This window comes from Mauremys reevesii, linkage group 3 (assembly GCF_016161935.1).
Source record: "Mauremys reevesii isolate NIE-2019 linkage group 3, ASM1616193v1, whole genome shotgun sequence".
NCBI lineage: Eukaryota > Metazoa > Chordata > Testudines > Geoemydidae > Mauremys > Mauremys reevesii.
This window is the reverse complement of record NC_052625.1, coordinates 108,636,632-108,663,210: the sequence shown is the minus strand read 5'-3', so window position 1 is coordinate 108,663,210 and position 26,579 is coordinate 108,636,632. Positions and strand designations below refer to the sequence as shown.

At 39.3% G+C, this 26,579-nt stretch overlaps 1 protein-coding gene across 19 annotated transcripts in view; it reads right to left on the bottom strand.

Annotated features, from left to right (window-relative positions):
- AHI1 (Abelson helper integration site 1) overlaps positions 1–26,579 on the bottom strand; it is a 165,200-nt gene that overhangs the window by 79,657 nt on the left and 58,964 nt on the right. For 16 of the 19 annotated variants that reach the window (XM_039529237.1, XM_039529235.1, XM_039529238.1 and 13 more), the window contains 2 exons: positions 25,632–25,834; positions 3,912–4,029 (listed from right to left, as the gene is read on the bottom strand). In XM_039529237.1, the coding sequence (XP_039385171.1) occupies positions 3,912–4,029; positions 25,632–25,834 (321 nt within the window). Of the gene's footprint in view, positions 1–2,760; positions 2,846–3,911; positions 4,030–25,631; positions 25,835–26,579 lie in introns of all 19 variants that reach the window. The other 3 variants (XR_005595893.1, XM_039529251.1, XM_039529252.1) reach the window with 1 other exon arrangement.

Genomic DNA, 26,579 nt, shown 5'->3' with positions numbered 1-26,579 from the left:
GCGCTGTCTAGGGAATATGGAGCAATTTCACAAATTTAGCAATAGACATTTCACAAATTTTTGACCAATATGTGTAAGGAAGAGCTACAGCACAAAAGGAAATCCCCAATTAATGTAAAATAATGAAGAGAAGGAAAAAGGATGTGAAGGGAAAAAAACCTAACAAGTACAAGAAACGGATCTTTCCTCTTTATTTAAGAAATGTTCAGGAAGATATGAACACAAAGATAAGCTTACGTGGCATTTCTAATAATCCAAGTTAGCTCTTACAGCAGTACATTTAGTAAAGGAAAAGGGATATTTCAGAAGGATAAACTGCATTGAACAATATTTTCAGTGTCTTATGAACAAAGACTTGCCTTCAATGGTAGAGATATATATCCTTTCTGTGTATCATTGTTCTTGCAAGAACATGTTTACTGTAGCCAGTTCAATAATAGACTTGTTAAGTTTTTGTACAAAAGAAGAATTTATGCAGCTTCTCAACATTTTGATAAAATAGGAGATGGTCTGTGTGATGGGCTATACAAACCCCACACGGGGCTGGAAAGGGTTAAAGGACAGTACTGGGCCCATTCCTCCAGAGCATGCTCCAATTGGAGACACGGTTGAAAAGGGAGCAACCCAACTCAGAAGGGAGAGGCTGGAGAGAAAGACAGACCTACCCTGAAGGCTCCTGGCAAAAGGAGCCGAAGAAGCCTCCCTGTGGGAACAGGACTATATGCTGAGGCTGACGGTTTGGCTTCTATTTCCTTTTCCTTATTTGGGACCAGAAGCTGAGGGAGAAAAGCAACAGTAGAAAGTAACCCAGGAAGGGTAACTCAGAGGGCCCCTTGGAAGCCAAATACTGCTGACTCTCCTAGGGCTCTGGGTTGTAGCCCGCTGGAAAAGGCAGGCCCAGGCTCCCGTACCACTGCCCTCACATCAGGGTGAGCATTAACCACTAGGCCATCCAGCCCACAAGGACCCTATTACAATATCACATACTCATGCCACTATATCCATGACACAGAGTATGTGATAGGGGTTACTGATATTCTCTGTTAGTGTGACTTTTGGAGGAGAAGAGGGGAGGGAGACTAATGCATATTTTTATTCTTATCGTGGCTTATAAAAAGCTTCAGAGTGTCCTCCTTTGCCTCAGCTCCTGAATCTAAACAAATATGACATCAAGTATGGTAGCACTAGAAGCTCCGGCATGCCAATTATTTCCAGAGCAATAATGTAAACACTACAAAAATTGACCTTCCACCCAGAAGGGTATTAGGGTTTGTGTCAGAAAAGGCTTAAGATGACCAAATGCATGTGGGAAAAAAAGCTAAAATTGCTACATGTATGGTAACTTGTGGAGTACATCTACTAAAATTGCTAGGGGACATTTGGATAAAAAACTATAGCAGTACTAGTTTCCTTTTTGCAGTAATAAAGAAGAATATTCACAGCTACTTCTGCAAGATCTTGCAAGCTCAAGACAAATCCTTAGTATTACCTCCATTGTCACTAACCATAAGGTGGAACACCCAGCTGTTTTCTACTATCGGGAGCAACTGGATGGTCTTCAAAGATGGCTGCATGTGCCAATGATGCAATTTGGTCTTCATCACAAAACATCTGAATAACATTACGCAGGTAGTAGAATATGCAGCTACACTAACCAAATGCTTAAAAAGAACTCTTTGTCAATGTACTTAATCATGTACTTAAGTGCTTTGTTGCATTGAGGCTATAGTGACCATCAGGAATTCTTCTTTGAATTCTTCCACTGGCTCAAAAGGGAGAGTCCCACTGTGTATTCTCAGTACTAAATTCAAATCTTATGAAGGTCTGTTTGACAAGGAGTTCTGGCGGAAAGAGGAATACTGGAGGGGAAATATGGACTAATCCCTTGAACAAACTTTTCATAGTCGATGAATACTAAGGATCCCTGTTATAAGAGGATGATTTGCTGCTCCAAATAATTTGAGTAGCCAGAGTAGATCCTGACTTTTAAAAAGATAGTACACAGTCAGGAATACAAGGGAATCAGGGAAACACAGGTTCTATGAGCCTGCTGCATGCTCATATCTCTATTTTAGTCCAAACTCCATAATATTCAAAACTAAAATTAAACTAACAGTAAGAGCTACACTGAAAGACACCAGCATCTTTCTTCATAGTTGCTAGCTGATGGTGAAAAATAAACTATATGAGTGAAAGTTTTTCCTTATACTTCTATGAAAACAATTCTAACATAGCGCTACAAACATAGTAGTGCAGCTTTGAAACTGAAAATAAAACAAGTGACGTCACTTAGGATTCTCATGGAAAACTCCATTTTGTCTATGCAGCCCATAATCTTTCTAAAGTAGTTTTTCCAGGAATCTTGATTTTTTGGTTGTTCCAACTGTATATTTGAAAGATACTTTAGAAGCATATCTTCTGTAGTGTTGTATTTTCTCAGCTTTACTTGCATCACAAAGAACGTTCTGCATTTAAGGAAGGTGCTGAAGCATAGTCGGTTTTGGCAACAATAGGACTGTTGACAAACATGCATGCACAGTGGTAGCACACATTCATGGTTTATCATTCTATGTAAGAAGCCACTGTCAACACATTTATCTTGTGTTTCTGTCTAAAGGAAGATTCAGGACAGTATGGTTTGGGTGCTATTATTTACTGAGTTAATTACAGCCTAGATTTAAAGTGTATGCTTATTTTCTTGAAAGGGCCATTCTACTACATTTAAATGTTCATTCTATGAGATGAAATATTAATACTTACTGCTTTTATGAGATCTTCATACTTGCAAAGCATTGAACAAATATTAATTAGCCTCACCATATACCTGTGAGGGAGGTAGTTATCACTGTTTTACTGATAAGGAAACTAAAGCCCAGCAAGCTTAATTGACACAGCCAAAGTCACACAGCAAATCAGAACTTCATCTCCTAGTTCCTACACTGTGGTCAGTCCTTTAGCTCACACTAGGAAAAAGCATATCAATCAATATTCTGACTGGAAATAGTCTGATTCAAGCCATAATTATTAGTGCCTCTTTTTTAGCTAATTTTATGTAATAACAGAACCCATTTATCTTTCTCTACCAAATTACATTAAACATTTTTTTAAAAAAGCTCAATTTCCTATTTCTATCTCATTATATGGTACCCTTTTTCTTTTATCTCCCAAAGTTACAAAATAAAAATCGCTTAAACTAACATACTTTATATTTGTACATTACCTAGTACAATTGGGCCACATTCTTGGTTAGTCCTTAAAATAGGATTAACAACAACAACCACGACCACCTAACAGTTTTATATATCATTCTAACAGGCACTTCAAACAAATACCAAATATGCTGTTTTGCAATGAATTATTATTGTGATCACAATTGCAATTTGAAACCAAGATGTAAGAATTTCAGAAAACATACAATTCTGTTACTTCTAGTCTTTTTTCTGAAGTCTGTAGATTCATTTAAGCATTTTTTAAAAATGCTGTTTTTAAACCTAATGATAAGCTTTGTATTAAAACCCCTGTAAATAGTCCATTCCCAATTTGTAGACAAAACTGTTTTCCTCCCTTCTCCTTTTTCAACAATTATGCATTTTAAAATGTGTTTGCTCATTTAATATGTTTGTTGTGTTTAAAGTACTTTGACACAAAAGATGATAAAAACTAAGAAAATATAGAGCTAACTCTTTATCCTAAAAACTCAGCATAACAATAATAAGTGTAACTGACAGAAAACAGCTTGAGGTAATGGTTTAACTATTGCATTGTATAAGCAATGGTACATATGACATCTTGACTACTACATGAAGTGCTGCATACTAAACTTGATTAATATAACAAAGGAAAAAACACTCATCAACTAAAACAGTATGCATACATTTAGACACAATAATCAAATTAGGAAAGAGGCTCACCGTTTTGAGATGTGAAAGGATACTGAGGAATCAGTGAAATGCCCAGAGTACTTGGCAGCCTTAACTTGGAGTGTGGCGAGAGCATTGATGGAGCCGGAAGCATGAGATTTGAGCTGGTCTGTAATAGGAAAGGCAAATCAGAAAATAAGTTGTAATTTCCTGGGTTACTTACTGATGCAAGAACTAGATGAGAAGTATTTACTTACCATAAATAATTATTAAATTCTAGATAGAATGAGTGTCACATTGAGGGCAAATGAGCAATTTAAATTGTTTGCTTTTTTGGAGAAAAAATATTTGGAAACAGAAAGTTGAAAAACTATTGGTGGTTTGAAATGTAAATGAAAGCTTAAATGCTTAAAAAATTGAGTAGTGAAAAACAGATAGAATAAAAAAATCCTCCACAATACAGAAAGAAATATAATGTACAGTTGTTTATATGGGTAATAACTCTTATTCATAATGGCCTATCAAACTATTTGTATGCTAGACCAAATTCAGATATGAAAAAGAACACTTCATTTTAATATTTTAAATTACATTGTGTCTAAAGAGAATACTTACGAGGAAAGGGTTAAAACATAGTGATAGAGAAAATTATTCTTTACAAATTGTGCAACATATTTAGAACAAAACACCAGTTACTTCCTTTATAAAGGCTATACAAAAGCCACCTGTAGCACACATGCTTATTTCCATAATGACATAGATAACATAGCTGAAATCTGATTTGTTATAGAGGTTCTTTGCATATATGCAGTTACCTCAAATACAAATCCTTCTCAAAACTATTCCTAATGTGTTATCCTAGATAACACATGTAAAACATATTAAGACAATTTGAGGCATTTACATGATCAAACAAAACATTTTCTTATAAATTACACCTATCGTCACTGACTGCCTTTGGTCATATTGTCAAACTGCTGGGAAAATATAGTCATAAAATATCTGCAACAAAATTCACTGGAGTTTCCTTTAAATAAAATCAGTGTAATTAGCTGAAATTGTTTTTCTCCCCAGTAACATATATAAAAAGAAAAAACAAAAAGCCAATAAGTATGTTATCAAGCATGTTCACTTAGGGTTTAATCCAAAACCCATACAGGTCAATGGAAATGTCTTGTGACTTCTGTGGGTTTTCGATCAGGCCCTTAAACTTTAGTTGTGGAGAATAATTATAACATATTTAAGCCTACTTCTAATTTTATTAGTCTCTAAATTCTATTTAAAGAAATGAAGCCAGTTACAGGAAAGGGCAAGCTTTCGCTTGCTTTCAGAAGTAGTACAGTGACATAAGCACTGGTTGTATAAATTACAACATATGTTCAACAATTCCCTAGGCCTCGATCCTGAAAAACACGTATGCATGGATTTAACTTTGGACTTGTCTATATAAACAATTAGTTTGCTGCAAGCTCGGGTGTAAATGTATCTTGCACTTGTCTGCTGTGCACTAAGTGTCCATGAGGCAGGGACTATCTTATTATTTGTCTGTACAGTACCAATGAAAATGGGGCCCTGACTTGGCAACTACATACTACTGTAATAAATATTTTCCAAAACAGGCTAATCTGTTTTGGGTTAACTGCGACAAACAATGCACAAAATCAGACCAACCAATGAGCATTATCCAAGAATTCTAAAGCATCTGCATTTTACTGCAGCATGAGAATTCAACTGTATGTACATTTTAAATAATACTTCTGAAATCTAAGCAGAGTGAACACAAGTTCTCCCCTCCTTACAACCTGACTTCTCTCCTACATACACATTTTCTTCTTCCAAATGAGCCATTTCCAATATTATGGATCTTTTTTTCTAAACTTCACAAATATTTTGTAAAGTCATAACCTAATGTGTGTAATAAATCACACAAACAACAAATACAACTATTCAAAATTGGGACTTTCTATAATCCCTTTTTTTGTCCATCACAGGAAGAATTAGGAGAAATTGATTCAAAAATCTCAGATATCAGAGATGTTTCAATAACCTGTCTCAGTTGTGGTGACCCTACATGGAGTTTTAAAGATGAAGTGAAATATGTCACATGTAAAGTTATTTCAGTACAGTATTTAATTCACTTCTCTTTTTAAATTCAGGTTTCCTTCTGTATGCCCAACAACCTTTGTACATGCCACATTCTATTGCTTTGAAATCCAGCCCACAAGACTGGATTTACATTAGAGAAATAAATTCTCCCTTTCAGTTTTTCTCTTAAGAAAAATGGCCCTTATTTAGAATACAAACAAAAACACAAAACAATTCATGCCCCCATTGTCTTCCCTCCAAAAAAACCCTACAGGTACTTACTTTTTGTAAAAGACTGGTATTCTTTTGAGGGATAGCTCAGTGGTTTGAGCACTGGCCTGCTTAAACCCAGGATTGTGAGTTCAATCCTTGAGGAGGCCACTTAGGGATCTGGGGCAAAACATTGGTCCTGCTAGTGAAGGCAGGGGGCTGGACTCGATGACCTTTCAAGGTCCCTTCCAGTTCTAGGAGATTGGTATATCTCCAATTATTACCTTTATTACCTAATTTAAAAGCTCTCATTTGAAAATAAATCTTACAGCAATGGTCCCAATTCTTGCAATTGACTTCATGTGGGAAGACCCCCTAGAAGTCAACAGAGCTCTATGCAGGCATAAGAGCCCCCCACATGAAGTACCTGCATAATCAGGGTCTGCATTATCTTCCACGCCATTAGGTTTCTGATATTTTAAATCCCTTTTAAAAAAAACTTACTAAATAGCGAAGAAAAGCACTATAAAGGGCTAGAGAAGTCAAATGTGGATACACATTTACACTTTACAATACACATTAGTGTTGTTTCAAATTTGAAACATGAATGTGTTAAAAAAGTATATTTTAAAAAGCACATTAATACTTATGTATTCTCTCTACTTTTTCCAATGGACAAACATGTAATACCTATGGAACCAATAGAGTGAAGCAATCACTATTTTTGAAATGCATGCTGTGGGAAGAGATTGCTAAATACCTTTACAACCACAAGTAAGGTTGGCTAAGATAGCCAACACCAATCTACTCATTTTTCACAACATACTTTGCTTGCTTCATGCAAAAACCACAGCTTTATCAAAGACACAGTTTACTACCACCCCTGAGTTGAGTAAAACTAAAAGTTATAAAACTCAAAAGTTTTTGCAGAGGTAAAAAGAAACCCACAATAATTTTTGCCAAGTTTAAACAATGCTGTTTTGTATTCTCTTTTTTGTGTTAGGGCAGCTCTATGCAAATTATGCAAATATACATTTTCAGTGGTACTAGTTTTCATGGTAAAAAAAAGTGAACTGCATGTGACAAAAAAAAAATACTGCAAGATTTGACAAGCTAACAAAAACAATTTCTCTTTTCCCCTGACAACTCAGTTTTATGAACTTTGCAACTGATATAATTAAAATTTCCATACGTACTTGCAAGTCAAATTAAGTTGGCCAGGTCTGTTTTATTTCTTATCTGTTTAGGTTTGTGCCTTTAGGACACTCTATTTTTAAAGAAGACTTTTAAAGTAGTTTTTAAATCATGATTTTGTGGGTCTAAGAAGTTGACAGTGCAATCAGGTAAAGTTTTTATTTACCATTTCTTTTGTTCAATACTAGAATGGATCCATATGCAATAATACTTCAGTATAAATAAAAATATACTGCCACAATTTGTATGTGAATTCTGAGTCTCAAGTTTACATCGGATATAAAATTTTTTATTATTTGTATTACAGCCGTACATAGTGTCCTCAACTGAGATCAAGGCTCCATCGTATTAGGCATGATACAAACACATAGTAAGAGCCAGTCCTTGCCTCAAAGAGCTTCCAGTGTAAGTAGGCAAAACAGACACGAGGTGGGTGAAATGAAGCATCTTCCCTGGTATACAGATCAGGCTCTGAGATAGAGAAAGATCACATGACTTTTCTAAAGTCACACAGGAAATTTATGGTAGAACCAGGAATTGAATAACTCAAGTTCCAGTTCAATGCCTGAATACCAAGACCATTTCTCCTCTCCCTGTTCTGTTAAAACAAACATTTCTATAACCATCTGAACTAACAGGCTTCTTCCTTGGAGCCATAAGAACTTGTGATTCCCTTTACAAGGCATACAGAGAAACAGTGATCTTTTTTGGATGAGGTTTAATACAGATGTTTCTACATAATAAAATGCAGAGATACTGCCATTTTAATGGGATTGGTCAATGCCATCACCAACAGCAGTGGGAAGTATATTTGTCTTGCTTAATAAAGGCTATGAGGATTGTGTAATCTTTGTCTCCCAAGAGGTTGGTTATTTTCTTGCTACTGAAGGGTACATGGGGAAAAAGTACATGACATTTTCTTCACCAATTACAGAATAAAGCTTCCATTGGCTATAGTCCAGTTTCTTGCAATGAGATATGGCAAACAGAGCATTCAAAGTTGTGTCCTACTTGAACATCTCAATCCAGAGGGTTTTTTGTTTTTAACTGACTCAGTGAACCTTTCTTGTGATTGCATTTTCCCTCCTGACTGATGGGATATGACGCTCTCTTGCATACCTCAGAGGCTTCCAGACAAATAATGCAAAACCCTATTCCTAGTTCCTCCCTACCTGTTGACAGAAAACATTGTGGCATGATTGTCTGTTTTAATTTAAATACATTTTCAGGAAACCAAGCAAAAGCCTGAAATGTATACACAAAACCCTCTTCCTCCGAGACATCTATTTGGCACCTGCATTTCCCCCCACATATAAAAACCTTCCTGTGCGTGCCCTAAGCCAGCCCAGGCAGCTTAATAGTGGTTATGTTAAAAAAAAAAAAAAACACAGGACAACATTTTTGTGAAATTCAATTAGAAATCAGTTTAAACTAAACCAATATACGTCACTGTCCACACAAGAGTTTGTATTGGTTTAATTAAATTGGTTTACAAAACTCACATTTTCAGTTAAACCAGTGCAACTTTCTTATGTACACAAGGCCTAAATTGCCTTGCCTGCTGATTCATTACAAGGCAGCTTGGAATTGGAAGAAAGTTAAAATAAACTACCCAGATTCACACAGAATGAGCTACACATTCCATTTTTGGATGCAAAATAGCAAGATTCTTTCTAGTGTTTTTTTTTTTGTTGTTTTTACTTTAATGAGAGGTGATCATTTCAGGGTGTTTCTTTTTGCTTCAAGTGAATGTATAAACACTAAAAGGAAACTGTGAAACAGTGTTACCAAAATCTGTAAGAATTTTCAATGTCATCTGCTCTTCCTTTACTTTTAATCTATAGTACCTTCAGCATCTGAGCCATGACCAAATTTACACATGTACTCTGCAGCAGAAATAGATGGAATCAAGTGGCATGAGATGCCCACAATCTTCCTTTACATCCTGGGGCTAACAAGTGGCTAGTGCAGCCACAATAAAATAAAAAACAACAAGTGGGTAGCATTGGCTGGGGGCACTGCTAATGTACTAATTCAATCCATCTCCTAGCCATCTGCTGTTGGGAGAGTTCCCATGGGCTCATATTATAGATTAAAACTGCCCTCCCCCAACAGAAACACCACTGCTTGCCCTCCCATGGAAAACTTCCCCCAGTCAGATGAGACACAGACATAATTTGCTCCTCCTTCCACCTGCAAAAGTGACTCTGGCCCCTCTGCTCTAAATATGACAATCAAATATACCATTTTTCAGATGCCACAGTTCACTTTGTTCAGAAGAGAGAAAAACAAACAGTGAAAAACTTTTCTTTGTTAAACTTGTACAAACATGTACAGGGAGAAACATATTGGGCATTAAGTGATTACATGAGCACCAGAGGGTGAAACGCTTCCACTTCTGCAGGTAGGTTTTACAAGTGGAGTCTTTTCTACTGTGCAGGAGGACGTATCGGACTTGCTCAGAATAGGCTAGTTCATGGGTTTGGAACCATGAAGGAACCAGGCTGTAAGGTGGAGTTTTTGGAGCTGGGGGTGAAGAACCCGTCCGTTGTCCTAGGAAAGGAGATCTGGCCTGTTGCGGAGAGCCCGTGGATGACGGGAGGACATGCGGAGTAGGTAGGGATACCACGTCTGTCTCAGCCAAGCCGGGGCAATAAGGATGACCCGGGCCTTGTCGTCTACAATCTTCCGAAGAACCCTGTGTAGCAGAGGGATTGGTGGGAAGGCGTACAGGAGATAGCTGTTCCACGGGATGAGGAATGTGTCTCCTAGGGATGCAGTCCCGAGTCTTGCTCTGGCGCAAAACAGGGGACATTTTCGATTCTGGGTTCTGGCAAAAAGGTCTATTGACGGGGTGCTCCAGAGGGAGAAAAGATGGTGAAGTACTGTGGGGTGCAGCTCCCATTTGTGTTCTGTTGAGAAGTACCTGCTGAGTGCGTTGGCAGTAGTGTTGTGGCAGCCTGGTAGGTAGGAAGCGATGATTTGTATTTGATGTTGTATGCACCAATTCCATAGTCGGATGGCTTCCATGCAAAGGGAATGTGATTGGGCTCCCCTTTGTCTGTTGATGCAGTACATACATGCTATGTTGTCTGTTAATAGATTTGTTCGTTATGAGGGGAAGAAAGTGAAGGCATGCTCGCCTCACTGCTCTGAGCTCTAAGAGATTTATGTGTAGGTGCATCTCTGATGTGGACCACTGGCCTTGTGCCCTGTGTCCCCCTAGATGCGCTCCCCAACCAATTAGGGAAGCGTCCGTGGTGAGCATGAGCACTGGAGATCGTTGCTGGAAGGAAACCCCCATGCAGAGGTTTTCTGGTCTTGTCCACCAATGTAGGGAAGCTATAACACTGGGAGGAGGAGTTAGCAGCGTCCCTAAGGTGTGTCTGTTGGGTTTGTGAGCTGGATGAATTGATATATGAAAATAACTGTCCTGTAGGTCGAGGACTGTGAACCAGTCCCCTTGATCCAGTGCAGGAATTATGGTGCCCAGTGTGACCATCATGAATTTTTGTATCCTCACGAATTTGTTCAGTCAGCGTAGATCTAGTATAGGCCTCCATCCCCCAGTCCTTTTCTGGGTCAGGAAGTAATGGGAGTAGAAACCTTTCCCTTGATGTGGCATCGGCACAGGTTCCACTGCACCTGGCTGGAGGAGGTGTGCCACTTCTGTGCAAAGTAAGTGCTTGTGAGAGGGGTCCCTAAAGAGGGACGTGGAAGGGTAGGATATAAATGGGATAGAGTAACCGGACTGAACTATTTCGAGGACCCAGCGGTCCTGTGTAATCCGCTGCCAGGAATGTTGGAAACTCTGGAGGCAGTGGAATCAAGGGGTGGTCGTGCAGACCCTCAACCAATGAACGGGAGGTGGTTGCTTGAGTTTGATTTTGTCTGCGCTTAGGGGGTCTAGTACAATTCCTAGTTATGTCATATGGTCTGGGTTGAGGATGATAAGTGTTGTGTGCGTGGTCTTTGGTATGGTTGGTATCATTGTCTCCTGGGAAGAGATGGGTGAATGCCCAGGGTGCGCAGTGTCACTCTAGAATCTTTCATGGTGTGAAGGAGTTCATCAGTTTTTTTGGAGAAAAGTCTGTCCCCATGAAAGGGGATGTCCTCCACTTTGGTCTGCAGTTCTTTAGGGATGCCAGATGCAGAGAGCCATGAAGATCTGTGCATACCACAGCACTTGCAGTAGTACGGGTTGCTGTGTCCGCCATGTCTAGAGATGCCTGTAGGGCCGTTCTGGAAATCAGTTGGCCCTCAGTCAAGATTGATCTGAAGTCTGCTCTCCTATCCTCTGGAATGTAGGAGGCAAATTCAAAAAGTTTCTTGTAATTATCAAAGTCGTAATTGGTGAGGAGGGCAGAATAGTTTGCAATTCTGAATTGTAGAGTGGATGATGAATAAACCTTGCGACCCAAGACGTCAAGGCGTCTAAGGTCCTTATCTTGTGGGGTGGGCCGATATTGTGACTGTTTTGTCCTCTGTGCGACTGCATCCATGACAAGAGTTCGGTGGTGGATGAGAAAATAGGAAGTCAGAGTCCTTAGCAGGGACATAGTATTTACGTTCGGCCTTTTTGCAAGTTGGTACTAAAGAAGCAGGGGATTGCTAGAGAGTGTCAGCTGGTTCCAGGAGCGCTTCGTTTATAGGGAGTGTGATCTTTGGGGGCGCAGATGGTTGAAGGATTCTGAGGAGTCTGTGTTGCGTCTCCTGAACCTCTTCTAAGGGGATATCTTGACTGAGTGCCACCCTCCTGAAAAGTTCTTGAAATTGTTTACAGTCGTCCTCATTCTGTGGAGGCGGAGGGAAGAGGGCTCCGTCCGGGGCTGATGGTGAGTTAGGGGTCGATGAGTCAGGATATGGTGCGTAGCTCCCAGTCTCAGGAAGAGGCTCAGGCACCCTAGAAGTGGATGGAGCTGGAGATAGAGGCACAGAAGGATGATTGGTACGAGGATGTGGCCAAGGGTACCACTGAGGCCAAGGCATAGGGTAGGAGAACCCAGGTGCCGCCCATGGGGGGAGTGAAGAAGGAAAACTGAGGCTGGTGGCCTTGAGCCATGACCTGATGTGGGAGAGGTTCCGGTAGAGGAGGAGAAGCAGGAGGAGAGAACTCCGCCTGCTGCTGTAAAATAAGTTCGCTGTCAGTAAAGGTAGCCAGTTCAGGTGGAGAGAGCAGAGTTCAGAAACTGAGCCCTGTGTATCTAGGAGCGGAGAGTTAAGCAGGTGGCAATGAGAGGTCACATTGGATGAGAAACTGTTGCTCCTTCTTCCTGGGCTGCACTGAGCCTGCTCTGTGCTCTAACGCATTATCAAGAGAAAGTGAAAGTGACAACAGCCGCAGACCACCTGGAGATGCCCTGCAGAGGGTCTGTTGCTGGTGCCTGGGCGGAAGACAGGCAATGTTCTTCTCGGTGCCGAGGAGGAGCGCGCTGTCGGCACTGCGTCTGTTTTCGGTGCCGAGGAGGAGCGGTGCCATGGTAACCTTCCCGGCATGGGAGGTCGGGTCCCTGATTCTGCGCTCTGTCAGAGCCGCGTCTGAGGCTTTAGAAAAGGCTGAGGCGCCTGCCTTTGGCGCTGTCAGCACACAGGGTAGGGATCTCGCGGGAGACTCCATACTCTTGTTAAAGTCTCTCCTGTGAGACTGAGGTGCTTCTTGCCTCTGCTCCAGGGAGGGTGAAGCAATGCTCCCAACTGGTTCGGATCTAGCCAGGGAGCGTGTGGGAGCAGATTTAACTTTCCTCATCTCCAAAAGCGGCTGTAGGGATTTTTCCATCAGCAGTATTTTAAGCCGCAGGTCCCTGTCACGTCGAGCCCTAGACTTGAGGCTCGTGCAATGGAGGCACTTTGCGGGGACATGAGTTTCTCCAAGGCACTTCACACAACATGAGTGCCCATCTGACCTTGGCATGGAGTCCTGAAAGGAAACGCACCTTTGGAATCCTGAATCCCCTGGCATTGTGAATTAGAAATGGCAGGGGAGAGTTTCTCAATGGGAGACAAGCCTGAGGCGATTTTTTTTTTTTTTTTTATAAACTAAGTAACTAACTATATAACTATACTAAAGGAAGGGAAACAACTGGGATGTAACTAATAACTATTTCTATGTTCTTGGTTACTGTTTCCAACAGAGACCGGGGAAGAAAAGGCAGCACTTCTCAGAGTCCCATCTTCAGCTGAGGACGGTTGAGAAGGAACTGAGGGGGGTGCGGGATGCATGCACTCAGGAAGATTCCAACAAGACGGGAGATACCAACTGAGTGCGTGCGTCCTGACCAGGCACTGCTACCGAAAATCTCCAATCAATGGCGCCGGGACGCACCGTCACCTAGAGTGGAGCACCCACAGGGACAGTACTCGAAGAACCACCTCTAGTTATAGTACTTTGTCCTAACTTATAATTAATTAAAATTCTGCTCATATAGTACTGTCACAAAGGCTAAATACAAACAGGAAACCATACCCTTTACACAGTTTGAGCTGCAGTTATGCTACAGTTAAACACCAAGGAGCTTCCTTTCTTCTTCATGGCTCTGATCCTACAAGTGAATCCACATGGGTCAACTGAGGTCTATAGGCGTGCCAGGGAATGCCCATGCAGATTCAATTCCAGATTCAGGACCCAGATGCATAATTCCTGTTGATGATAATGGTAGTTAGGTGCATCCTGCAAGGGGAATACAACTCCTTGGAAACTATTTTGACATTACAGAAACACCAGTGTAATAGTGGAGGAAGAGTTGCTTAATGGCTAGAGAACCAAAATGGGAGTTAGGAATTCTAAATTCTGTTATCATCTCTGATACTGACTCACTGTTTGAGTCTGGCTAAGTCACATCTCTATGCCCCAGTTTGCCCATTTTCAAAACAATGATAGTGTTTTTCTACCTCTCAAATTTGCTTTCATAAGCTTTAAAACAACATTAATTGATGTTTGTAAAGCACTTGGAGATGCACATATAAAATCTTTTAAGTGCAAATTATTAATTATTACTATAATTATTATTAATTATTATTATTATAGGAAAACAGAGTTTAGACTTCAAGGGCCTGATTTTCAGGAAGATGAGACCCAAAGTTCCCTCACTTTCTGCATACATGTAGAAATCGTTCATTAAATTGCTTTTGGATGGAAGTTTTCATAAGAGAAAAAACTATAGGAAAAGCAGAAATTTGGTCAGCTCTTTGCTAATATGGGTAACCAAATATAAGAGCAATTTATAATCCTGACACTGCTGTGGGCAGTAAAGTATCTTGGAGTTAAACTCGACATACTTAATGAACTGGCAAAAAAAATAAAAATAACTACATAACCATTTCCATAAGGCTTTTCTTTTATTACACACTATTTCTTTAGGAAATATAATAGAAAATTCTGGTAAAGCATTTTTATACTGTTAAATACTTTACTGATCAACAGGTTTTAATAATTCTTCAAGCATTTTAATGTTAGTGATCATGATTTGCGCAATGTTGACTGCTCAACACTATTTACTTGCAAATGGAGGTAATAAGGTTTATATGAAGTATATACTGCTTTGCTTTGCATTTTAGAACTTCAAAGCCCAAAACACTTACAATGTGGCTCATACAACGATGGCTCCTTACGATATTATTCTTTGAGCAGCTTGGTCAAAAGTTATCATCTGAATAGAATTTCCTAGCAATTTGTATTCTAAAAGGAAAATTGTCTGCCACAAATCAAGTAGAATTTTCAAAAGCCTAGGAGCCTAAATCCCATTGACTTTCAGTTATCACATTTTGGAGGCGATCTCAAACAAATACCTGCATGTGCCTCCACCTATTTCTTTATACCATGCCTTCCCTATGGTATCTGAGCACCAATAAAACCCTCAAAACAACACCTATGCCGTATAGTTGGACATATGGCAACTAAGGTAGGCAGGCTTTAAAGACAGAGGTATAGGACAAGAAGCTCCAATACATTTTATTAGAAGCACTTAACATATCAAACAAAAATGTTTATAAAAACAGTTGGTGTAATGTAAAGGTTTCAGTGTTGTTTAGAATCACCTGCACCACCCACTAGTGAGTAATGTAGCCATCCCCAACGCAGATCAATATAACTTTTATACGGTGACACATAGTCCCTAGATTTTACAGCCAGAATGGGCTGTTGTGATCTCCTGACCTCCTGCATTGTGCAGGTCCTACAACTTCCCTGAAACAATTCCTGCTTGAACTAGAACATATATTGTAGAAAAAAAAAATCCAATCCTGATTTCAAAATTACCAGTTACAGAAAATCCACCACAACTCTTGGTAAATTGTTCAATGACTAATTACCTTTACTGTTAAAAATATATACCTTATTTCCAATCTGAATGTGTCAAGCTTCAACTTCCAGCCATTGGGTCATGTTATACCTTTTTCTGCTAGATTAAGGAGCCTACTATCAATGTTTTGTTGCCCATGTAAGTACTTACAGACTGATCAAGTCACTGGTAACCTTCTCCTTGTCACAATGAACAGATTGAGGTCCTTGAGTCTCTCATTTAAGGTATGTTTTCTAATCCTTTAACCATTCGTGTGGCTCTTCTCTGAACCTTCTCCAATTTATCAAAATCCTCCTTGAACTGTGGACACCAGAACTGGACACAGTATTCTAGCAGCAGTCACACCAGTGCAAAATATGGAGGTTATAACACCTATCACCTCCTACTCAATGATCCCTGTTTATACATCCAAGAATCACATTAGCTCTTTTGGCCACAGTGTTGCACTGGGTACTCATGTTCAGCAGATTATCCACCATGACCCCCAAATCTTTTTCAGAGTCACTGCTTCCTACCACAGTCCTCCATCCTGTAACTACAGCCTACGTCCTTTGTTCCTAGATGTATACTTTTACATTTGGCCATATTAAAACACATTGTTAGTCTGCGCCTAGCTTTACAAATAATCCATATCACTCTGCATCAGTAACTGTCCTCTTCTTCATCTATCACTCCCCCAATTTTTGTGTCATCTGCAAACTTTATCAGTAATGACTTTATGCTTTCTTCCATGTCATTGATAAAAATGCTAAATAGCATAGGGCCAAGAACTGATTCCTACAGGACCTAGTCAAAGATGATTTCCCATTTATAATTACACTTTGAGACCTGTCAGTTAGCCTGTTTATAATCCATTTAACATATGACATGTTAATTTTGTATATTCTAGTATTCAAGCCACAAACAAGGTGCTATTGCATTGCAAACAACTAAATAATGGAAAGCATATGCAAAAAACCTCTCCAAAATTACAACCAAACCAAATCATATTTTCAACACAGATGTATCCTATCAAGGTTAGCTTTCTAAAAATGTAACCTGTGTAAACAAGTTCATATTCTTGTCTGTGTACCTCTAACACAGTGCTGCTCTGCTCTTTGGCCTCAAAACCCTTGTGCATAGCTGCAAGCAGACTTACTTTGTCTGGGACAGTCTCAGGTTTGCAAAATCCCTCTCTGGTAATTGGTGTCTCAATTAAAATCCCTACAGCAGGATTGTGGCAGCACAGGAGATTCTTTTTCTCTGAGCTGTTCCTCTTCCAGCAGCTCAGTGGCCCCTTACCAACACTGGTCTGACTTGTCCAAGCCCCCCTTCTGCCTCTCAACAGCAATTAGTTCTGTTCTCTGCAGCTACCTCTCAGTTGTTTACAGAAGGATGATAGAGCTGGAGCCAGCTGCCGCTGAGAGTGGCGGCCAACAGGGAGCAAAGAAGGGGAAACAATGAGCTGCCAGAAGAAAAGTCTACATGGGATAGAGATCAATTCCATTCCATGGGGAGGAAGAAATTGGGGGAAAGCAGCTGTGAGATAGAGGATAACTTTTAAAAGGAACAACTTTTCAAGTAAGTCGAGGGACTGTGGAGGGTTGTGTGTGTCCACTCCCGGCCTCTCTCTTCTCATTTTTCTAAACGTTAGGTTTAGGTAAAGTAAAATCCACCAGAGTGGGAATACAACCCTCTGGTGGTCTCAGTCCTTTGGTTTATTTGGAGAACTGTCTCTGGCAAATTTCCATGACATACGAACATCTATGTTTCTGCTGTCATGAGGGCCCAAAAGCAGTTGTGCTGGTATTGTTCTACTGCAACAGGAGGGCAGGCTGTGAAAAGCCTACACAGGAGAGTTAACAACCCACAGGCATGCTCCTGAGCTGTGCTACATAAGATCATAAAGGGGCTGGATAACATAAGAGGTGGAGACAGTGGATCTACTTGTCAATATACCCTTCCCATCCTAATGGAAACCACCTTGATCACTTGGCATTCATAGCACCTCTAGCATAGTCTCCATCTACCAACCCACAGGACAATGTCAATCCTCTTCCTTTAACTTCAGTAGAGGATGACAGAGCCCATTTATTCAAGCTTTTGAACAGAGAGGAGGATTTGGCCTTTGGTGCACTAGTAATCACTCTAATTGTGTTTTACAAGCAATTAAATCCTAGATACAATGGATCAGAGTACAATTCAAGTTCTGATAGCTATAATGTAGCAGAGATAACATTAAAGACCCACTTCTCTCTCTCTCTCTCACACACACACACACACAGAGTAATTTCAATTTTCAACTGAAAACACATTCCTCACTTTTTCTACCTAATTTAGCTTTCCTTCCACTATTATTTTAGATTTATAATATTATTTAAGAAGCATATTCTCTTCTATGCTGAGATATACAGGAAAGTGGGGAAATGGAGAACTGGTTACAGTTTATGGATTCTGTAGGCTGATTTGCGCTAGTCTCAGTAGGAGTAACAGCAGTCTACGCACCACACAGGAGCCAGATCAGAGATAAAAATCAAGACCTAACTGGGATATATTTAGTATGAAAAACAAAGTAAAGATCTACCCTGTTGCACTGTACTTTACGGTAACATGCAAGGCTGAGATGTCAAACAAATAAAAGTGAAAGCATAAGTTGGTTATTTAGTTGTTAAATTAAACACCACATGGTTTTAAAGTAAGTTTGTGCCTTTGTGCTATTTTTGTACAGTTACCATTCCAAAATTATGTTTGGCTGACACCTTAAAAAAAGAACATGATGCTTACAGAATTTTGTAGCTATAAGAGTCCTGTACATCTCACATATCGACTAGTTAAAAACAAATTTAATCTTATTATCGTCATAACATATCTTTCCTGTGAATATTAAAAGTGTTGGGTTCTATTAAATCCTATATTAGTACAATAAATTATATTGTAAGATACGGTTTAATTTTTTTCTAATACAATATTTATTTTCTGTTTACTTTAGCACTTCAATTCATGTGTGAAGTGCATTGCCTTCACTGCACTGCACTGCATTATTTTGTTTAATGGAGACTATTTGGGAAGGAGAAGTTTATGTCATATGCTATGTGGTGTTTCCCCTTAATTGAAAGAAACATTTTCAGCTTGTTTAGAGCTCCAAAAATTGTATTACATATCACAGATTGCATGGAAAAGATCTGCAGCTGGTGAGAAAAAATGGCATATATATTCAATTTGCATACACACACGCCTTATCAATGTTACTCTGCAAAGTGCATCTGCATCCTACTGACAACTGGAAACACGCAGATTAGAAAGAGAACTAGTAAATGACAAAAAAAAAAAAGAGCAAACACCACAACCAACTACACAATGCCTACATAGTGTCACAGTCTGTACCTTTATGTTAATCCCCTTTTCAGGACTATGATATATATTTTGTACAACGAATGCCTTGAGACATCATTTGAAAACTCGTGATCTGCTGAACTTCACTACTGTCCTGGTAAAATATGTGTGGCACCATTGTATGGAAAGTTATACAATTCTGCTGTGCAAGACATGTTCCAAGTTTAGGGAAACAGCTTCAAACCAGTCCCCTAGAGACTAAAGGCTAGCCAGCACCTCAGCCAGGTGTCAGTGTAATCAAATGGACTATCACCTGGTTAAGGGGCCATTCTTGTCAGGAAAAAGGGTGTGAGCAAGAAGTGTACATGTTGGTAAAGAAACAGCGAAAGTTCCCATCCCACAGACTTTCTGTCTCCTGAACCTCAGCTGGAGATAATTTTCCAAAGAGGAAAATAACTATAAGAAGTGAGAAAAGAGGACACAAATCATCTCTCTTCCCTTTCTCTCTGCCCACAACATCCACAATGCCTGAAGGACAAGGGAAAGAGCACTGGACTGGGGGAGGCGTTTTTGCTAAAAGGCATCCAGCCAGCAAGACTGCAAAAGAACAGGTGATGAGTGAGACCTTTTTGTTTTAAGTTCACTTCGTTTATTAAGTTAGGTATTAGTTTGAGTTTTACTTTTTATTTCTTCATAACCAATTCTAACTTTTATGCCTCATTACTTGCAATCACTTAAAATCTATCTTTCTGTAGTTAATAAACTTGTTTGTTTTAACTAAATCAGTGTGTGTTTGGATTGAAGTGCTTGGGAAACTCAATTTGAGATAACAAGGTTTGTGCTTATAATTTTCTAATAATGAAATGGCAGACTTCCTGTGAGCTTGAGTTGTCCAGGAGAATACTGGGCAGTACAAGATGCACATTTCTGGGGACAGGTCTGGGACTGGAAATTTGCTGGTGTTGCTCTGTAATATAATTCAGGAGTCGCTGGCTAGAGCACTCATATATAACACAGCTGGGAGTAATTTACATGCTAGAGGCTGTGTGAGAGCAGACCAGGAAAGGTCACTTTCACAGCACAGCAGTGTAAAAAAAGGTATCTCAGGGTGGAGATTTGAGGGGATACAGTTGTTCAGCACATAGAATGTCACACATAGAAATGCTTTCCCTCTCCAACCTATTATCAATTACAAAAAGTCTAATTATAAATAAATTCTGCAAGTCTGTCATAAGTCTTTTCTCTGTCTTTTTTATTTTAATTCCTCAGGCTTTCCCCTCTACCTATATTTATTTTACTAATTTAGTTATTTGATTGTTTGCAGACTATATGCAGTATGTTTGTAGAGTATTACCTTGTAATTAGATTGGGTGCCAAGAGAACCTATTAAGGCAGAGTTGTCCCATTATAGCGTGTGTGTGTCTAGGTAAAATAAATTGAATAAACGCGTGCATTAATCCTTTTAGGTGTGGGAATCTATTGAAATCCATTTTACATCCTGTTCTCTACTGAGGGAGCAGTTAGAAATATTTAAAGTATGTAGGAGAAACAATTTTTTAAAATTAAAAGATAAACATCTTTACAGTAGGATTCCTCATCCATATCTATTTACACCCTTATCTAGCAAAACAGAAACTTAGAAATAAAACATATGAATTTAGAACATAGTTCTCATAAAGCATTATAAAGATGAGTTTAATCCAAGATCTATCATATTGTTCAATTACCTTTAATAAGTAGGAGGGTACTATTTTTACTATTGTACCATTTGTGTGGATTTAAATGTTTTAAAGTTGGGGTGAAAACAGTTTATTATTTCTAATTACAAATAGCATTAGATTTATGATCCTACTTCAAACATGGGAAGTCAGGTTTAATAAAAATGGCTCACTAGAAATTGTGCATGCAAGGTTATTTTGGAGGAAAGCTCAAGCTTCTTTGGGAAGAGAAAGGGGGCAACTTCAGCATAGATTACAGAGTATCAGCACCACATTTAGGAGGTGGTAGATGAAGATTTTCTAATATAGAACTGACTGAATGCAGAGATTCCACTCCTTCTGCCTATATCGGTACTGAAATATCCACAAGACTCACACTGCTTTTACAAAGTTTTGATCATTTGGTGTATACTCATCTTGAGATTTTCTGTTTCCACATGGAAACCTGTAATAGCTGTTATGGGAACCCCTATTGTTCTGATCTGAATTCAAAGCCAAAGTTGTTATGCAAGGTATTCCAGGATGTACTAAATGAGAGAAGGCCTTGAGGGGAGGGTGTGGAGGGAGATCCTCAGAAAACTGGCAATGGAGCTATGATAATTTACACAAGCTGAGGAGCTGCCTCTAGTCGTTAATGCAGACAAAAAGGACAAGTGGCCAGCTTCTTCTACTTGATCACTTAGATCAATGGTTTTCAACCTGTGGACCCTGGGAGTCCGCAGACTTTGTTTATGGGGTCCACAAAAGGTTGTCGTTACCATAGTACAGTGGTCCACGGACCCCGGGAATCTGCAGACTATGTGTAAGATTTCCAAAGGGGGCCACACCTCCATTTAAATTTTTTTAAGGGTCTGCAAATGAAAAAAAAAGTTGAAAACCACTGACTTAGATATTATCAGTATCATGTTTCACCAGTGCTTCAAATTTTTGTTCAAAAGGCTACGTACTCTTTCAGAGGCTTAGTGGCACAAGTTCTGTACATTTTTATTTTATTTTATTTTATTTTATTTATTTATTTTTACCAGTAGGGAGGTATTTTACATCTCAAATATATTCTGTAAGGGGATAATATGAAGGATTTTCCAAAATCAGATTTTGTAGTCATATAGAATAATGTGCTAATTCATAGCATTATAAAGTGATTAGAAGTCACCTGAAGTAAAAAGCTCCTAGTTTCTCTCATACTAAAGATTCTCTGAAGTAAGTATATGCTGGAAGACCACAAAAACCACAACAATTTTTACAGTTTGTACAAAGGAGAGAACTCAATTTTAAATCCTAACCTTCTGTTGTCGCTGCTCTTAAAAGCCTTCAAACCTGTACTGGTTGCAGGTTTTCAATAAATGAAAATTTTCAGTTATCATTTTAACAATTTTTTTCAATAAAAATTAAAAAAAAAAATTGAGAAAACTGCATTCAAAATTGACCAAAAAAAAGGGGGGGGGGTAATGTTGCTCAGGAGTATTTTGGCATCAGAGGTATCTCAGCCAATACATAGCTGACTCCAGCACTAAGGAAGAAAAATGGATTTGTAACAAGTGCTATAAAATACTAGACTTTTCTTACTTCTAAAATGATAGAAATGAAGTTAATAGTTTAATTCTGGATATTTTAAAAAGTGTCACTTCACAGACCCAAGGTAATAGTAGGAAATCTCCTTCCCACAACCACATAATGAGAAATACTACATAATCTTCTGATAATGAAAAAGCTAAACTGGTATTTTTGCCGCTAGCAGACAGTGGGAAATTTTATTATATAAATAAAGAAATCCAATACAAAGGATTTTTTAGTGACTTGCTATGTTAGGCGAACACTTAGGCCACGTCTACACTACCCGCCGGATCGGCGGGTAGTAATCGATCTATCAGAGATCAATTTATCGGGTCTCATCTAGATGCAATAAATTGATCCCCGATTCGACACCCGTACTCCACCTCATCAGGAGGAGTAAGCGGAGTCGACGGGGGAGCCATGGTGGTCTCCTTGCCGCCGTGAGGATGGCAAGGTAAGTCGAACTAAGGGCTGGTCTACACTGGGGGTGGGGGGGATCGATCTAAGATACGCAACTTCAGCTACGTGAATAGCGTAGCTGAAATCGAAGTACCTTAGATCGAATTACTTACCGTCCTCATGGCGCGGGATCGATGTCCGCGGCTCCCCATGTTGACTCCGCTACCGCCGTTCGCGTTGGTGGAGTTCCGGAGTCAACAGGAGCGCGTTCGGGGATCGATATATCGCATCTAGATGAGACTCAATATATCAATCCCCGAGAAATCAATTGCTACCCGCCGATACGGCCGGTAGTGAAGACGTACCCTAAGAAACTTTGACTTCAGCTACACGAATAGCATAACTGAAGTTGTGTATCTTAGATTGATCCCCTTCTCCCCCACCCAGTGCAGACCAGCCCTCAGGTATTAAATGTTTTGTCAATGAAATTTACTTTGAACTGAGATAATATAAATTATCAACATTAATCCTCTGAAGCACAGATAAATAGTAAGTGCTGCCAAGATTTACTAGAGTGTATATCAATCCTATTTCTCTGAGAGGCAGAGGCCAACCATCAACACTTGATTCACAAAGAAAATTCCGGTGTCTCTTTTAAGCTTAAGAGAATATACAGTAACTCATTTTACTAAATATAACCTGGCTTGATCTAGTACTAGTGCTGTGCACTCCTAAAGCTGAGACCAGGATTCAGTTCTTTGCTCTAGTCTCCCATTTTCTGGGCTAACAAAGGATAGGAATGTTTCCAAGGCTGCATACTTTGCCATGGGGAAAAGGGGAGAAAAGGAAGCTTCTTGCTTTATCCACTAATGCCCGCCTCCTGACAGGAGAGAAGCAAGATGGACTGGGTACACAGAGAGCGGCACAGAAAGTAGCGGCCACAACATGACTGAAAATGATTCTTCAGAGCTCATGCAGAAGATATTCCAGGAATGGAGAAGACACATAAAGGAATAAAAAGAATATATGCTTATATATCAGGGGTTGGCAACCTTTCAGAAGTGGTGTGCTGAGTCTTCATTTATTCACTCTAATTTAAGGTTTCATGTGCCAGTAATACATTTAAAAGCAGCAGAGAGTCCTGTGGCACCTTATAGACTAACAGACGTATTGGAGCATGAGCTTTCATGGGTGAATACCCACTTCGTCGGATGCATGCATTCACCCACAAAAGCTCATGCTCCAATACGTCTGTTAGTCTATAAGGTGCCACAGGACTCTTTGCTGCTTTTACAGATCCAGACTAACACGGCTACCCCTGATACTTAATACATTTAAATGTTTTTAGAAGGTCTCTTTCTATAAGTCTATAATATATAACTAAACTATTGTTGTATGTAATGTAAATAAGGTTTTTAAAGTGTTTAAGAAGCTTCATTTAAAATTAAGTTAAAATGCAGAGCCCCCCCGGTGGCCAGGACCAGGGCAGTGTGAGTGTCACTGAAAATCAGCTCGTGTGCCGCCTTTGGCACGCATGTCATAAGTTGCCTATCCCTGTTATATATAATCAGATCAACACTGAGCCCAAGTGGTTAATTTTTTCAATGTAGATGCCTAATGTGCACAGGCAAAATGCAGGTGTGTTCAAGTTATGTATGAAAAGCTCACTGATGTATGAAAACTGGGTAGTTTGCGTATGCATCTGCAAAAGTTGTAGATGCAATTCAGACATATGGTAAAAATTTAGCCTTTAATGCATACATAAACTAGATCATCAGGATACACATGGACTTAATCACATTTAATGATATTGATTTAAAGAATAATGAGATTTAATGATAGGAAACATCCAACCATAATTATTTTAACTTCCCATCACTCAAGTAAACATGATCTTATGTGTAAATATATAATTGAACAAGTTTCTTCAATTTAATGATTACTAAAAAAAAAGCAGGTGAGGTAATAGTGAATTTTCTATAACAAGCAATTATTTTAAAATTTAAGTGATAGTGATGCCAAACTGGCAAATGCATCTTAATTAAAAAATGAAACCTCCATAAAAACTATTTAATAATTACATGAATATTTCTGACTTAATATTAGTCATGTGAGTTTACAGTCTTGAAAGATATAGCATAACTATGTAACTTGTCAGAGACATAGTATAAACATTTGTCATTTTTAAGTAATGCCAAAAATTTTAATTATGTGCGTTCATTGAAGACTTGCGAAGTTCTTTTCTTGATTCTGATACAAGGATGTCATTCGCTTCTGGCAGAGACATATGGTGGCTGTATAATTTGTTTTTTGCCTCCAATTACATCAGAATATTTACATATCAGTAGAACTTTGTTTTTCAGATTTAATTATTGATCTCTGATTAACCATAGTTGAGTAGAACTGTGTCATATAAATGTATCTAGGCAAAGTATTAGACTAAAATCTGAAGGCACTGTTACCCCATACAAGGTTAGGTATTGTGTGTTCTGTATCAAGCACACAAGAATTTCCTCTAATATTAATACTCCTTGTGTAACTTAGACAGGACTATTTCTTGCCTATACTTTAAGTGGAAATATTATTATTACTACTGAGGTTAGGAAAGGATTTTCTGGGGGCGCTGTACATCTTAGACATGACTAGCTGAATTGTGAATGCCACCAAATAGTATCTTCTAAAAAGCAAAAATATTATGAAGATGGATCCCTTAAAAACAGTCAGGATATTTAATTCACATTAATGCTAATGGGTGTTGCCAAAAGAACCTCTGGTCACTGATGGGTGGTTAAAAAAAGAGATACCAAAAATAACTTCTATTTACATGATCTAGTCTCTGAACAGACACAATAAGTGCATTGACAATAATGGGACTCAAAAGGAGAACAGATCTACAAACAACATACAAATGTTTTGTAATATGTGCTTGTGCTATATAGAATATAGGCACTGTATGAGAGGACTTTACAATTTGCTTGGAAATATAAATAAATTTGACATACCATAACAGAGTCAAGTTTCTGCTTCACTTTCTGCATTCTCATAGATACTCTTGCAACACTGACAAACTGATCTGTTGGAGACATTGTTGAATCTTTCTGTGCAGAAATATGAGAAGAATTGCTAAGAATTTGTGGCCCTCTGGGTGTTGTTGATGCGAGTGACCCATTGAGATCTTTTACTATTTCAGCCTCCTGCTGTGCAACTGCAGAAATAATCAACATTAACATTTTAGGTCAAGTCGTAGTAGTTCCATGAAACAAACCCCACTGAGTTCATAGGTCATATTAAATCTAAGACTTTGCTGAGCAAGATAAAGATAAATTATACCCAAAAACCCTACATTAAAAGAAAAAAGTTATATAGGTTACATAGTTGAGTTAAGAAAGGCCAGTTTTACAATTGCATAGGCCAGTGTTTCCCAAACTGGGGTCGCCGCTTGTGTAGGAAAAGCCCCTGGTGGGCCGGGCCAGTTTGTTTACCTGTCCCGTCCACAGGTCCGGCCGATCGCAGCTCCCACTGGCCACGGTTCACCGCGGCAGGCCAATGGAAGCTGCTAGAAGCGGCGGCCAGTAAGTCCCTCGGCCCGTGCCACTTCCAGCAGCTCCCATTGGCCCGGAGCAGCGAACCGCAGCCAGTGGGAGCCGCAATCGGCCGGACCTGCGGACGGGGCAGGTAAACAAACTGGCTCGGCCCGCCAGGGTCTTTCCCTACACAAGTGGCGACCCCAGTTTGAGAAACACTGGCCTAGGCAACCTTAATTCTGTCCTTTGGTGCATGCAATGAGGCAGAGATCTTGTGGCAAAAGAATAGTATGTGATTATTGCCATTAAAGACTATATCATAATGCATACAACAAGAGTGCAAAACTGAAGTTGCATGGGCAACCACAAATCTCTCTTGACTTTGAAATCTAAATGACTTATTATCTTAGGGTTGTTTGTATGTAA